This window comes from Pollachius pollachius (assembly GCF_949987615.1).
Source record: "Pollachius pollachius genome assembly, chromosome: 10".
Lineage (NCBI taxonomy): Eukaryota > Metazoa > Chordata > Actinopteri > Gadiformes > Gadidae > Pollachius > Pollachius pollachius.
In genome coordinates this window covers 5976020-5990798 of record NC_136943.1, presented here as the reverse complement: position 1 = coordinate 5990798, position 14779 = coordinate 5976020, and the positions used below count along the sequence as shown (strand labels likewise).

Below are 14779 nucleotides of genomic sequence, written 5' to 3'. Positions count from 1 at the left end.
GCTAGCCTGCTGGCCCCGGCTTCTGCCATCTCATTGGTCCATCCCCCACGGCCTCCCTATGAAGCATACATTGCGTGTTTATCATGGTCAGATACACAGGCGCCCTCTGTGTCGCCTCGCCCTGTTATAAACACGTGTCTCCTTCTCTCTCGACAGGACCAATCTGGACCCCTGGGGGAAGTACACCGATGCCCAAATATGGGACGCGCTGGAAAAGACGCACATCAAAGACATGGTAGGTGAAAGCGGAGGCGTAATGGCCGCCGATAACTCTGGAAGGCTACGATGGATGATATAAACAGGAGAAGAAAGCATCGACAATTGAGTAGCTGTGCCATACAGGAGCACCCCTTTCCCCATCCCCCCCCGGCAGTTCTTTTGAAATGAGTGTGTACACCGCCCCCTCCGAATCTCCGCAGGTCAGCCAAATGCCTCACGCCCTCCACTCAGAGGTGACGGAGAACGGAGAGAACTTCTCAGTGGGAGAGAGACAACTGCTGTGTGTTACCAGAGCGCTGCTGAGACATAGCAAGGTACTGATTGCCTGCGTGACACTGCTGTTTCATGTCCCTGGTCTGTTGGAAGGAATGGGAAAAAAAACGTTTTTGAGTTTTTTTGTTTTTGTTTTTTTGGATGACTGATAACGACTCTTTCTGAAAAACAGTTTATATTTCGAATGATCCACAGGGAAAACCTACCCAACACCACCTCCACCACCACCACCACCACCACCAAACAGTGTTATTAGTATCAGTGAGGAACTGTGCAGCATCACATTGCCCCCTGTTGGTGGATGTTGTCATTGCATCATGCGCTCCATAAAGCACGTCTTAAAGGGTCCGTTCACCCAAAAGCAACGGCAAAATGAACACCGTTCCGCTAATTGGAACGTGAAACTTTGACACGACTCAGGTTAATATTGATGTTCACAAACCGTTTGTTTTATATTCGACTGCACTGAACCATCCTAACACATGCTCCCACACAGAGGGAGTCACGTTGTGTGGTGTGTTCTCTATCGAAGTAGACGGACGGATACAGTTCAGACCACATGCAGCTACTCATACAGAATGGATGGCGCTCTAGAATCCAACTTTATATATTTATGATTCTGCTTAAACATCAAACATAACTGAATCCCAATAAACCAAAGAGAATCGGAGCAGGTTCATGTAGTGGCTAGGGGGTTTGACGATCCAGCTGAAAGGGCTAGATTCAGGGCATTCATGATCAAGATGCGTTACCCCTACGTACGAATTAATTACGTGCATCGGAATTAACTATTAAAAGGCCCACTATTTTTGCACCATAAGCCATTGTGCGAAAAGCCATTGCTCGTGTGATTAGCCAATACAAGACATTTCCAAATCTGCCCTCTGCTGGAACTGAAAGCGTCCGCTAAATGACAGCTCTATGAACCAGCTGTGCACATCAAAGCCCTGGTTTAATATTTCCTCAACGTGCGGGGTGAACGTGTCCATCGTTCCGTACATCACAGGATCTATTACGCAGGCCTTCACACCAAGAGCTGCTGCTGCTTCCACAGATCCTGCTTCTGGACGAGGCCACCGCCGCCATCGACGGCGAGACGGACCGGCTGATCCAGAAGACGATCCGCAGCTCGTTCGATGGCTGCACCACGCTGGTCATCGCCCACCGCCTCAACACCGTGATGAGCTGTCAGCGCGTCATGGTGATGGACAACGGCCAGGTGAGGATGGAGACAGGGGCGGTGGGGCCAGGGGGAGGATAGACTCAAGCCAGACGTCACTCTGTTCAACCCGAGATGCTGTTCACACCGACAACTAAAGCAGGCTGTGTATCAAACAGACTGCTTTTGTCCTTGACTTTTTAAGTTGAAGTCTAGAAGAACAGCCACGCTGCACGACACTGTGCCTCTTTACTGCTGCAGAGCAAGCCTTCGATTATCTACACCCACCCGACCTGCCTACGCTACCGACTGACACAGAATGACGAGCGAGAGGCGCTTGAGTTTTCTTGAGTTCATTTTCGACGGTCAGCCAAAGAGTGGAGGCGTCACGGCGGAGGAAAAAGCGCATTGCTCAGCAACGCCACGGCAGCAAGCAGAACGCTGGGTTCCCATTGATAACAATTACACAGTAGCCGCCCCCAGCTGTTACAATGCGTCTGGTGTGATGGGTGTGCTCCCTGCATAACTCGGTGTTTGACAATCTGGTTTGGGTGAAGGCCAACCCATCCTCCAGAAACTTTTCTAGACGCACTCGATCTGACCCAAAGCAACACCCATCTGGTTGCCATGACACCTTGCTGATATGACTTGAAACGTGTTCGCTGCAAATACTACGACGGGACGTTCGATATAATCTGACATTTCTGCTCAGTGGGTAGTGGCTCGTGGAAGATACACAAAAGTTGTTACTAACAGTAACCGTATTCAGGAATATGCATGTTAAATACCGCTGTCACAAGGCCCACTGGTGACCCATCACTGACTGAATGCGTCTTATTAAAGAACGACTATCTGTCTGGAGGTTTCCTCATTAAGGTCTAAATGATGACTTGGTCATTGGCAGCTGTGCCTCACTGGTCTGATCTAAACCATTGGAGTCATTGCGATTAGGGGGATCGTTGTGTGTACTAATTCCCTTTCTTAACACTCAGGGTTGCAAATTGACAACTGATATGGAAATTCATAATAAATTAGCCTCACATCACGGTCCTTCCCTTCCCTTCCCTGAAATAAATGGGATTGGGCCATCATGACCAATCACCATTGATTAAGTCAACCCAGTTGTATTTCTCGCTGTCCTGTTCATATCCAGTTGGTTTGACCTGCTTTGGCCATTTCTTTGTTCTAATCATGCAATTGAACTTGAGTTTGTATGTGCTTCGTCTTTTTCTTAATAACAGATCTTGGAGTTTGACAGCCCAGCCGCCTTGCTTGCCAATGAAAGTTCCAGGTTCAGAGCCATGATAGAAGCATCAGAAGCCAAAATGGAAGTGACGCACCAGAGCTGAAATCCTGATTACAATCTTAAGAAAAACAGCTCTCCAAGTTGCACATCAGTTCAGAGAGTTTGTGTGTGTGTGTGTGTGTGTGTGTGTGTGTGTGTGTGTGTGTGTGTGTGTGTGTGTGTGTGTGTGTGTGTGTGTGTGTGTGTGTGTGTGTGTGTGTGTGTGTGTGTGATAGGGGGCAGTTGTTACATACATGAAATGTAGATGCAACACTTTTACTTGAAACCATATCTGTGAATTTCAAAGAAACCAAAGATGGTGACCACATTCACGGTGACCACCTTTCCAAGGGACACAAATAATAGCAGTAGTAGTTTTAAAAGGAGAAAGAATAAACAGAGCAAAGGCTCTGACAATGGCACTTTATATTCCATGCATTTACCTGTAAGTGTGCATGCACGCACATGGCTTCATCCTCATTGCGGTAGTTGCTTAGATTATAAGAATGGTAAATCCAGCTTTCACATTGAAGAAATGCATTGTCATGGAATAATGACCGGTACTGTTTCAGTTTTTATGAATTAATCAGTGCAGTTGTAATAGAAGTGGTTTGACGCTGCTTACTATAGATCTTTTAAGTATTTATGGATCAATCAAAAACTGGTGTGTTGGAAAATGCATACTTGATTAATTTTAACTGGTACACTTTTGTTCTGATGATTTCGATGGTAAACATCTGCCTTATAATTAATGTCTACTGATAACCGAGTTGTGGGCCAGGCCTATATTGGATTTTCAAGTTTTACTTTGTATGCACCTTGAGGTTGTAATTTTTCCATGTCTTATATTTGTACATTTAATATTAAATATGTTAAAAATAAATCTTTTGCAATAAAGATATTTTTATACAAGCTTAATTGTCTGACCTACTTTTTTGTTTGTGTATACAGTGCCCGGCTGTGCAGACTTATGTTCATGCAAGCAAAATAATGCCGATCACTTTATTTACTAGGTTTTTGTCAGCACTAGCGTCAGATGGATCGTGCATCAAAAGGTTGCTTTATAGATTTATTGGGTCATCCATTGACAAATATAGCCAAATAGTCCACTAGCTTTACAATGAAAACACACTCCATATTCAGCATAATATATTTATTAGAGTAAATGTATGTGCATTTACTATGACTAGCAATGTATGGTGACTTTCAATCAAACTTGTTTTATTCAAGTAATTAAGACACATTGAGAAGTGAGACTAATTTCCAAGTTTGCCCTGATTACAGTGCAAGTTAAAATAAGTTAACATATAACTCCTTAGATACCGGTTCTTAATAAACGTACGTGTATACATCAATAATACAGCACTGTTGGTGAAGGTCAGCCTGAATAGCTTGCCAATGCAGATTAAAGTTTCTCGCAGGATTTTGAGGTACTATCTAGTTAATTAACCTTTAATTTTCATTGAATATTTTGTCCGAATTCTGAGATAATGATAATGCAAAAAAAAAAAACGATTTTATTTTATCTTACCTTCTCGGAATTCAGAGATAATTATCTCGCATATTTTGTTTTCTCAAGTCAACGTATACGTAAATGTGTAACCTCTTACGTTGATTTTATTTTGAAGTGACACGACTGAATGGGACCGGAAGTTTGCATTGCTGCTGTAGCTAGGCTCGAGCGGCTGCTGGAAAAGGAAAGCCTTGCGCTGTGATGCCGCTGGATGATGGCTGCCTTCGGTATCTTAAGTTACGAGCACCGGCCTCTTAAACGGCCCAGGCTCGGCCCTCCGGACGTGTATCCTCAAGACCCGAAGCAAAAAGAGGTCAGAACATGTTGATGTTTCTATCCAATGCACATCAGTGATTTTAAACGGTGTTAAAGTGCCCAGTTATGAAGCTATGCGATAGCTAGCCTGCTTAGCCCCTACTCCAGACGGGCCTTCAATAACAATGAACAGCACCAAGGTAGTTGTCACTTTGTTAGATAGCCAGGCTACTCCGAGAGCCAACACACATCTACCGGTGTCTTCCACCTCTACGATTGCCGTGTGCAATACTCCACATCCCCACATTGTTATTTTCCGGTCAAAGTAAATGCCCTTTGTTTTATGTGGTTGTATTGTGGGGGATTTTGTTATTGTGATGGGATGGTGCGGGACTAGGAGTAAATATCTCCTTTCTGCGCGGAGATCTCCCCCTAGCTCGGCGTTATCCACATAGCTATGCAAGCTGCTTGGTTTGGGAGGTACAATGGAGGGTTACCTGTATCGACATTTGTGCATTCATTTTTCAGACGCGGATCTTGAGCATGATTGAGGTTTTCATTAGCGTTGGCATCCATCCCCGGGTTCAGGTCATGTTAGGTTGCTTGGATTAGATTACAAGACCCACAGCAGATTAAAGGCCCGTTCTGTAAAACCGAGTTGAGGGTCATCTTTTCCATTTTGTGTGAGCTTTCACCTGTATTCAACTGTATGCTGCCTGCCTGCAAACTGTAGTCTACAGTATATCTTAAACTGATAACACAGCAGTTTGCTTTACTACTGTGTGTACATCTATCATCTATGTGTACATCTAAACCAAGATTTTGCAATGTGTAACACCAATAACATAAATCCATTTTTGCATCAGGATGAATTGACTGCATTAAACGTAAAACAAGGATTTAATAATCAACCGGCGGTGTCCGGAGATGAACATGGCAGCGCAAAAAATGTCAACTTTAATCCCGCCAAGGTATTCGATCAAATATACTACATTTCCTTCAACGTACCATGTGTCTTTGTTCTGTACATGCTTTTAATACGTACATTGCAGACCTGAGCTGTTTATTGAGGTGTCTACCTTCCATCGCTCCATAGATCAGCTCAAACTTCAGCAGCATTATGGCTGAGAAGCTTCGCTACAACACATTCCCAGACACGGGGAAGCGCAAGCCGCAGGTCAACCAGAAGGATAACTTCTGGCTGGTCACTGCCAGGTCCCAGAGCTCCATTAACAACTGGTTCACAGACCTGGCTGGAACCAAGCCCCTCACGCTGCTGGCCAAAAAGGTGAGGTCGCCACGCTGCGGGTTAATGAAGATGTGGAGAGGAGACCTCGTTACGACAAGGACAACAGACATCTTAAGAGCTTTGTGTTCTTTTCCCTTTGGTTGCATGAGACCTAGTTTGTTTGGTTTACTATATATGCCATTTTTTTTACTTGATTAGTGTTTCATGCCTCATGCAAGACGTGTTTGAATAATGTTTCGATGGTGTATGCACAACATTCACATAGCACAGTTCTTGTCACTTGTTATGCATTGAAAATCGCACAGATTGGCTTCCATCTTTGGATGTCTTCTAAGGTAGATGGGGCTTTAATGTGTATTGCATTGCTGCGGTATCTTCCAGAGGATTGACTTAGAAAATCTCTTTTATTAGCCGACCAAGGCTACCACCTTATCTACCGTCACCCATTCATGCAGCATTTCGCAGCATCAAATCTTTTCCTTTCAATTTCTCTTCCACAGGTTCCAATTTTTAGCAAAAAGGAAGAGGTGTTTGGATACCTTGCCAAATATTCAGTTCCTGTGATGCGCTCAGCATGGATGATCAAAATGACCTGCGCATACCATGCTGCCATTACAGAGACTAAGGTCAAGAAAAGACATGTGACTGATCCCTGTATAGGTGAGGTCACACACAACCAACGCTTGACAGCCTTTCATGAAAGAGATTTATTATGTTCAGTTTCTTCCTTCCTTTTTTTTTTCTCGATATGACTCACTGCGAAAAGTTGCACCTGGCTCTGCCCACAATGTTTGGATTAGGATTATTATAGAAATAGAAATACTTAACATTGTGATATTAAGTTAATGTGTCAAAATGTATTTTGTGTATCCTACATGCCAAAGGATTACAGTCTTGAAGTATGTCGGACAATGACCCACACGCTTTTCTTGAATTGCATGTATCCGTGCAAACATGCACAGAGAAGAGAATGTGTCTGGATGAAAATCTGTCTTTGTAGAATGGACCCAGATCATCACCAAATACCTGTGGGAGCAGCTTCAGAAGGTGGCTGAGTTCTACAGACAGTTCCCCAGCCAGGGCTGTGCCTCCCCACAGCCTGCCCCACCCGCGGAGGTGGAGACAGCCATGAAGCAATGGGAGTACAACGAGAAGCTAGCCATGTTCATGTTTCAGGTGAGTTCTTCCCAGTATGGCGTAAAAGCTTGGAGCTGCTCATTGATTATATATATTTGAAATGTAAATGAACATGCATGCCTGCTGCCCTGGTGGCTTGTTGCAGATTTGTTTGTGATGGCAAGGAAGCCCCTGCATAAGTTAGGATGTTACGATGTTGCGAGACGACTGAAGTCCAATGGTCTGCTTGTGTCTCAGGACGGCATGCTGGACCGACACGAGTTCCTCACTTGGGTGCTGGAGTGTTTTGAGAAGGTTCGACCTGGAGAAGATGAACTTCTCAGACTATTGCTGCCTCTCCTATTGCAGGTAAACTTACCATGGCAACCACTCTTTATCTCTGTCTCCGTCTGTCGCAGAAACATCCCAGTCCAACACTGGGTGTTGCTCAACATCTTGCTTAATCTGTATACGGAGTATATTCACTTTGGGTGCTTTTACACTAAGTCCCCTGTTAATTAATCTTGCTGTAAGGTTTTACCCAACAGGAACTTGGATTCATTGCTATTAATGCTATTATGCTCTCTGGGCTGCAGGGTGTAGGGTTTACTCATTGCCGGGTGTCCGGTGAACAATAGGTCAGCCATGAGTGCTAGAACAACATAACATTCCTGATGTGCCTCGTGGAGCAGGTCATGGAGGGCAACAATATGAGGGGGGCGTTATTCATGGCTGTCAATCAGTGCTGTTGTACTCTCTGTAATATGTGGTCTATAGTCTACTACTGTGCTCCTGGCGATGCTAAACACCCTCCTCCCCTCTGGGTATGGATCACAAGATGGGATGGGGTAGTTTAGGTGTCTGACCCCAAACCTCCCTGAAGAAGTAGCGGGATCCCAGCGTGCTTTCTGGACACGCGCTTTGCGGAGGACTTGGCGGTTGAAATGACCCGGGGATGCCGCCCTCTCTCCCCAGTACTCGGGGGAGTTCGTGCAGTCGGCCTACCTTTCCCGGAGGCTGGCGTACTTCTGCACCCGCCGGCTGAACCTCCTGCTGAGCGACGGCAGCCTGGGGCCGGGGCCGGGCGGCCACCAGTCCCACGGCCTCCTGGCCCAGCCGGGGAACGCACTGCCCCCCACGCCCACCTCCCAGCCCGCGGGGGGCAACCAGACCCAGACCCCCTTCACAGACTTCTACATCTGCCCACAGCACCGACCCCTGGTGTTTGGGCTCAGCTGCATGCTGCAGGTGAGCCTGGCTGCAGCATTGTTCTTTTGTTTAGAATGCGCTCAGTTGGAGCCGGGTAGTCTAGCGGTTGTGGTGTTTGACCCTCAGCCGAAAGGTTCTTGGTTCGAACTCCAATGTCCGCAGCCTAGCTAAGCTCCGCCCCTCCCTGTTAACGCTCCTTGATGCCATGGATCTAAAAACGTACTCCCCAAGTCGCTTTGGCTGAAATTGTCTGCTAAATTACTTGGATTGTAAATCACACAGGCATAATAACGGTGAACGACATTCGTCGGTCTCCAGAATCTATCTGCTGTTGCTATTAGCTCTGTACTCGGTCTGCTATCTCTTTCTCCTTGGTCAAAAAAGCAAAAAAGCAAACATGACCTCGTTCCGTGTATGTTAACACGACCATGAGTCCTCACTCCCTCCTCTGTGTGCGGTCTTTCTCTGTGTGTGTGTGTGTGTGTGTGTGTGTGTGTGTGTGTGTGCAGAGCATCGTGCTGTGTTGTCCCAGTGCGCTGGTGTGGCACTACTCCCTAACGGACAGCAGGAACAAAACGGGCTCGCCTCTCGACCTGCTCCCCATCTCCCCCTCCAACCTGCCCATGCCGGGCTCCAACACTGCCTTCACACAGCAGGTACCCCCAGGCCTGCTGGCGGTGTTTGTCCATTCAGTTCAATGTGTTTCTGTCCAGTCTTTTAATGGGAAAACGCATCAACTCCATCCGTTACGGCTGGGTTTTAAGGAAAAACGTATCACAACGATAATCGTGGGTCGTTAATTACAATGTCAATAAATACGCCGATATGCTCGGGAATTCTAAAGGCCATCCTAAACCGGCGGTCACTGATGGTCATTACTTTATAGTGTTTGGAAATGTAAGGTATGGTTTTGGGCTAGAACTAATTATCCTTTCCCACTGATGTTTCATATCTTCTCGTCGTGATTTATGTAGACTATGAAACTTGATCCCGATAGGTGGTTTCTTCAATATTATCCCTTTCGAATGGCGTTGTATCGTCATGACATGAATACTTACCCAGACGTACCAGCTCTGTATTCGTCTAATATTCCCAACCATATTGAGGCTTGTGTATAACCGCTGTTGAGTTGCCGTAGCCGGAAGATAAGCCCAACCTCTGTCTCCTCAGGTCCGTGCAAAGGTACGAGAAATCGAGGAGCAAATCAAGGAGCGAGGCCAGGCGGTAGAGTTCAGGTGGTCCTTCGACAAATGCCAGGAGACGACCGCAGGTAAGACCATCAAACGCCGCCGGCCCAGCCGACGTCCCTCCACACCCGGCTAGAAGTTGGTGTTTATTTGAACCGTGACTTGCCCGGGCATGGTTCTGTTTGACTTCTCCCCCCTGTCTGTGATTTCCCTCCAGGCTTCACCATTGGCAGGGTTCTCCATACTCTGGAAGTTCTGGATAACCACAGCTTTGAGAAGTCGGACTTCAGCAACTCGCTGGACTCCCTCTACAACAGGATCTTCGGCTCGGGTCAGAGCAAAGAAGGCCACGAGGTGATTCCTGAGAAACTAAACTGAGGTTTATTCTAGGGCCCCGTATAGGTGCAGGGATGATGTGATTGTGGCTTATCTGTGTTCACTGTGAACCCCTTCGGCTGAAGGCGTCTCCGTAATGACTCGATGGTAAATGTCTGAAAAGAATACAAAATGCAAAAGGCAACAAATGCACACTTTCTTCATCATTATTCGACTTGCGTTCAGTCAGTAAACCTGGAACAGCATTGTTGCAGAATTAAAGTGGTCACATCCTAAGTGATGCGGTGCCCGCGTTCCATCTTTGTTATCTTCCATATTGGTGAGGAGGCTCTGCCTGAAGGGTTTTCTATTAGATATGACAAGGCCGAATGTAAAATGTAAGCTGGGGTTTATTAAAGGTCAGAAGCAGTGGTTGATAAGGAATGGCGTTTTTCAACTAGCTTGGAGCTCTTACAACAATATTTCTAGAAGATGGGTTCGGAGTACAGCTTGCCTCTGGGTGTTGTCGTCGACATATACAACTCTTATTATTGTCCATTCTACGCTATTATTTCACAATACCTCATGCTTTGAATTTCAATTAAATCGCTATGATAATCAGGGGGAGTTTTTCGCAATATCTGTATTGCAGTTGCTTATAAAGTCCCTGAACGAGAAATCGAAAAGCCCCTTCTTCAGGGCAAATCATCATAATATATCTGCTTTTCTATCCGCTTTTCTGTCCAGTAGCGTGAGTGCGTACATCGCTCACATGGGTGATCTTCGTGGGAAATTAAACCCCTAGCTCACCCGAGCACGACACGACCGCACTTTACCTTCCTGAAACTGCACTTCTGAAATCCATCCGTCTCTCTGTCCCTTTCATACCGATGCCTAATTCCCCAAGGTCTATTAGGGGACTAACCCTACTGTCATAACACCGTTCTCACCCTGCGTGTGCGTGCGTGCGTGTGTGCGTGTGTGTGTGTGTGTGTGTGTGTGTGTGTGTGTGTGTGTGTGTGTGTGTGTGTGTGTGTGTGTGTGTGTGTGTGTGTGTGTGTGTGTGTGTGTGTGTGTGTGTGTGTGTGTGTGTGCGTGCGTGTGTGTGTGTGTGCGCCTGCTTGTGTGTGTGTGTGTGTGTGTGTGTGTTCCAGATGTCGCCCGATGACGACGCGGTGGTCACGCTGCTGTGTGAGTGGGCCGTTTGCTGCAAGCGGTCGGGGAGGCACCGGGCCATGGTGGTGGCCAAGCTGCTGGAGAAGAGGCAGGCCGAGATCGAGGCAGAGGTGAGAGGACTATGGGCTATGCAGAGAGGTCTTAAAGGGGACATGTCACACCACCAGGTGTGAGAGTGATCAGCCTTACGAGCCGTTTTGAAAATCTGCCCCACATGACATTACTAGTGGGCGGGTCCACCTAGATCCGTGCTGGATAGATGAGCAACGTTTACTTCAGTCCACTGGGTAGGCTGGTAGACTGACCTATCCAGTCTATATACTTTACCTGGTGGTATAATATGTCCCCTTTAAGTCCCTCCCCCCCCTACTTGTTGTATGTTGTACGTCTTCGCACTTAATGTACGCACTTATTGTCGTATTTAGTTATAGTACGTAGTTATGTAGCAATTTATCATAGCTATCTAGGTTGAATACGGGGAACGGGTTAACCTAGCCATTGTTAGTGCTTGGCACTTGGTTCGTTCCCACGCCGACTCAGTCGCCGTTCACGCACGTCTCCCCACCCCCGCCCACAAACCACTCTCTTCCACTTTTTCTTCCGTTATCTCTCCCTGATTGCGTGCCAGCTCCAATTCTTATCGCTTTACGAGTTCACGCTACGAGAGTGAGATCATTCTTTTTATCGTGACTCGCTGGGCTGCGGGGATCCGTGAGTCAATCCTGCCACATCCCTTATCGTGGGAGTCATGTACAGCGTTCGTTACGCCGGGATTCTCTAGCGATGACATGGATATCCTGCAAAAGGCAGATGGAGCGCCTGCTCGTTCCGCTGTTTAATTAGGGATGAAAACTCCAAGGCTTTCCATCCTCAGTCAGTGGAACATATGACATTACAACTCGGCTACAGGTTATTATAATTGGATGTCCTCTTGGCTTTGTGAAGTCTGCAATGCAATGGTTGCTAAAAATAAAAGCCCTGATATGGAGGCTTCATAACCTAGTGGTTAGTGCGTTGACCTCCCTGCCGTAAGGTACTGGGTTCGATCCCCAATGTCAACAGCCTACCTCGAGGCACGGCCGGCCTCCATTCCTAGCTGCTCATTAATTACACAATCTGAGATTCACCGCCAGTCGGTTTGGATATACACTTCTAAACGGTCCTGAATGGCTAATGCTATCTCTGTTACGTGTGTCTTCTCTTTTAGACTCAATAAACACTATATAACATAATTATATAACATCTTTAACGACTCTATTCCATTGGCGTAAAGAACAACTCGCTCGCAGTTCCACTTTCAGTCCAGAAGGAAGCAACGTAAAACACTGCGCATGTGTACACGCCTTCCCAGGGTCAAAGGGTAAACGCAAGGAGGGAGAATATGAGTTAACATTAGGGCTGCTCGATTATGGAAAAAATCAGAATCACGATTATTTTGGTCAATATTGAAATCATGATTATTCAAACGATTATTTTTTGAGTTTGAAAACATGACGTATTTATTCAGCATGTCTCTCTAAAACACTTTGTAACTGAGAACTTCGAAATTTCGCCTTAAAAAAATACACAAAATGGTCCAAAAGAAAATCTTCAAATATAAAATAATGTACAGATATGTATCCAGCTGCACTTTCTGTAAAAAAACAAAAAACAAAAAAAAAAACGATTATATAATTTTGTGATTGTTTGACGCTAAAATCGAAATCGAGATTGAAATGCGATTAATCGCCAAGCCCTAGTTAACATTCTCCTGATGTTCTCCCAGCGGTGCGGGGAGTCGGAGGTGGTGGACGAGAAGGGCTCGGTGTCTTCGGGCTCCCTGTCGGCCGCCACGCTGCCCGTCTTCCAGGACGTCCTGCTGCAGTTCCTGGACACCCAGGCCCCCACCCTGAGTGAGTCCCCGGCCCCTCATGTCTGACACTGGGCGCGCTCACCCACGGGTTTCATCGTGCTTTTCCCCCAGCCATCTCTTTCTACTCTCTTCAGTTGGTTATTCCTTTTCCCCCATAGCAGGCTGAGTGTTAAGCGTGTTTTTGTGTTTTATTCTTTATTTGGAACATTCCTATTGAATCATTCAGCCGGTTTTAAGATTTTTGTTTCCTGCTTAATCAAAATCCCTGTGGTATTTGATGTGCCAATCGATCGTCTAGTCGGATGAAGGAAAAAAACTAAGCCTTTCTATAACACATACGTTTCCTGTTATTCCTCCAAACAAACGTGATGAGTAATGAGCATAAGCACTGCTGCTGTTTTTCCTTGGTTCCTCTTCGGTACAGTTGCAGCTCACAGTTCTGCAGCGTTGTCATGTCGGGGCTTATAAATGATTAACAGATGGGCCCTTAAACCGTATCCTGTCCCACATTCTTTAGCCTAGCATTTATCCTTCAAAAAGGGCAACAGACCTCCTCAAGGTACCACAAACAACATAGCTAAGGTTTCACACTCTGAGAGCCCCCGACTACAGAGTGAGATATCATAAGTACAAGAGCCTTACAGCTGAACGATTTGGGGAAATAATCGAATTGCGATTATTTCGACCAATATTGCGATTTAGTATGCCATTATTTTTTATTTTTTTTATTTTCTGTATTACTCACTAAACAAGCAATGTTCATTTTGTAATATGATCAACGCAACATTGGAAGCAGTCAACATATAAACGGCTCTTTCCTTTAGGCCAGGCCTATGTGTTGAGACAAATTGAAATAACATCTTTATTTAACTATTGAATTGTAAAAGAAAAATAAATACGAATTTAACTGATCTCCAGTCAGTAACAGTAAAGGAAAAAATGCCTATCGCATTCTATCACGTCGCGATGTCGGCTTGAATTCGATTAATCGCTCAGCCCCAATCCACCTATGAACCAACCTTCTCCTGGGCCCCTCCCCTTCCAGCCGAACCGGCCAATGAGAGCGAGCGGGTGGAGTTCTCCAACCTGGTGCTGCTCTTCTGCGAGCAGATCCGGCACGACGTCTTCTCCCACAACATCTACATGTGCACGCTCATCTCCCGTGGCGACCTGGCGTCCGACGCCCACCTTCCCCGCCCGCGCTCCCCCGGCGATGACCCTGGGGACGAGTCGGAGCGCAAGGAGCAGGACGCCGCCGCCGGCATCAAGATGGAGGCACGTCTTTCGGGGTGTGGTGTTTTGGGTGGAGGCAGGAGGGGGGCGATGAGATCGATGGGGATGAGTCATTCTTGCGCGGGTTTCAAAGAACCGTCGTTGCTTCTGTCTTAGTCACGTTCTCGTTCTCTCCACAGGATACCGGACTGTCGGAGTCGATGGAGGTCGATCAAAACTCCAGCGCTAATTTTGACGAGGTATGTGGAATAGTGATGGACCGTCGTGTGTGTGTGTGTCGTTCTTTGACGCAGCCGCTTACTGTGTTTCTTTTAAGCCGGAGGAGCCTCTAAAAGACCCATCGGGGGCTTCTCCCGCCTGTTTCCACGTCCATCTCGTAATCGGTCTATTTTCCCCGGCACTCTTTCAGATGTTCTCTCCCAGGATGCACTGCGAGTCCAAGGGGAGCCCGTCCCCCGAGAAGCCCGTCCCGGACCAGGACAGCAAGGCCGGGTTGAAGGACAAGGGCATGGACCCGGCCTTCCCCCAGGTGTACGAACAGCCCCGGCACATCCAGTACGCCACCCACTTCCCCATTCCCCAGGTGGGTTCAACCTTCCCACTCGAGGCATCCGCTGCCATGTCGAGGATGAGGAACTCTGTACATTTTAAATGAAACATTTTGAGGGAGCGATCCGCCGTCAAAAGACTTTCTCCCCGTGTCCCTCGGCGTGTGAACACACGGCCCTAAGGGCCTTT

The 14779-nt window shown here is 46.7% G+C and overlaps 2 protein-coding genes across 5 annotated transcripts in view; both read left to right on the top strand.

Annotated features, from left to right (window-relative positions):
* Window positions 1-3849, top strand: part of LOC307081629 (ATP-binding cassette sub-family C member 5) — a 31128-nt gene extending 27279 nt beyond the window's left edge. Inside the window, exons 24-27 of the mRNA XM_079744880.1 lie at window positions 157-235; window positions 420-533; window positions 1547-1711; window positions 2893-3849. Of these exons, the coding sequence (XP_079601006.1) occupies window positions 157-235; window positions 420-533; window positions 1547-1711; window positions 2893-3000 (466 nt within the window). The 3' untranslated portion in view covers window positions 3001-3849. The remainder of the gene's footprint in view (window positions 1-156; window positions 236-419; window positions 534-1546; window positions 1712-2892) is intronic.
* A 783-nt stretch (window positions 3850-4632) lies between these two features.
* The window catches only part of med12 (mediator complex subunit 12), a 31286-nt gene continuing 21139 nt past the window's right edge, over window positions 4633-14779 (top strand). For all 4 annotated transcript variants that reach the window (XM_079744642.1, XM_079744641.1, XM_079744643.1 and 1 more), the window contains exons 1-15: window positions 4633-4762; window positions 5571-5675; window positions 5801-5992; window positions 6454-6613; window positions 6954-7129; window positions 7328-7438; window positions 8045-8317; window positions 8788-8934; window positions 9449-9548; window positions 9683-9819; window positions 10935-11066; window positions 12722-12848; window positions 13854-14083; window positions 14221-14280; window positions 14451-14624. In XM_079744642.1, the coding sequence (XP_079600768.1) occupies window positions 4661-4762; window positions 5571-5675; window positions 5801-5992; window positions 6454-6613; window positions 6954-7129; window positions 7328-7438; window positions 8045-8317; window positions 8788-8934; window positions 9449-9548; window positions 9683-9819; window positions 10935-11066; window positions 12722-12848; window positions 13854-14083; window positions 14221-14280; window positions 14451-14624 (2226 nt within the window). In that variant the 5' untranslated portion in view covers window positions 4633-4660. The remainder of the gene's footprint in view (window positions 4763-5570; window positions 5676-5800; window positions 5993-6453; window positions 6614-6953; window positions 7130-7327; window positions 7439-8044; window positions 8318-8787; window positions 8935-9448; window positions 9549-9682; window positions 9820-10934; window positions 11067-12721; window positions 12849-13853; window positions 14084-14220; window positions 14281-14450; window positions 14625-14779) is intronic.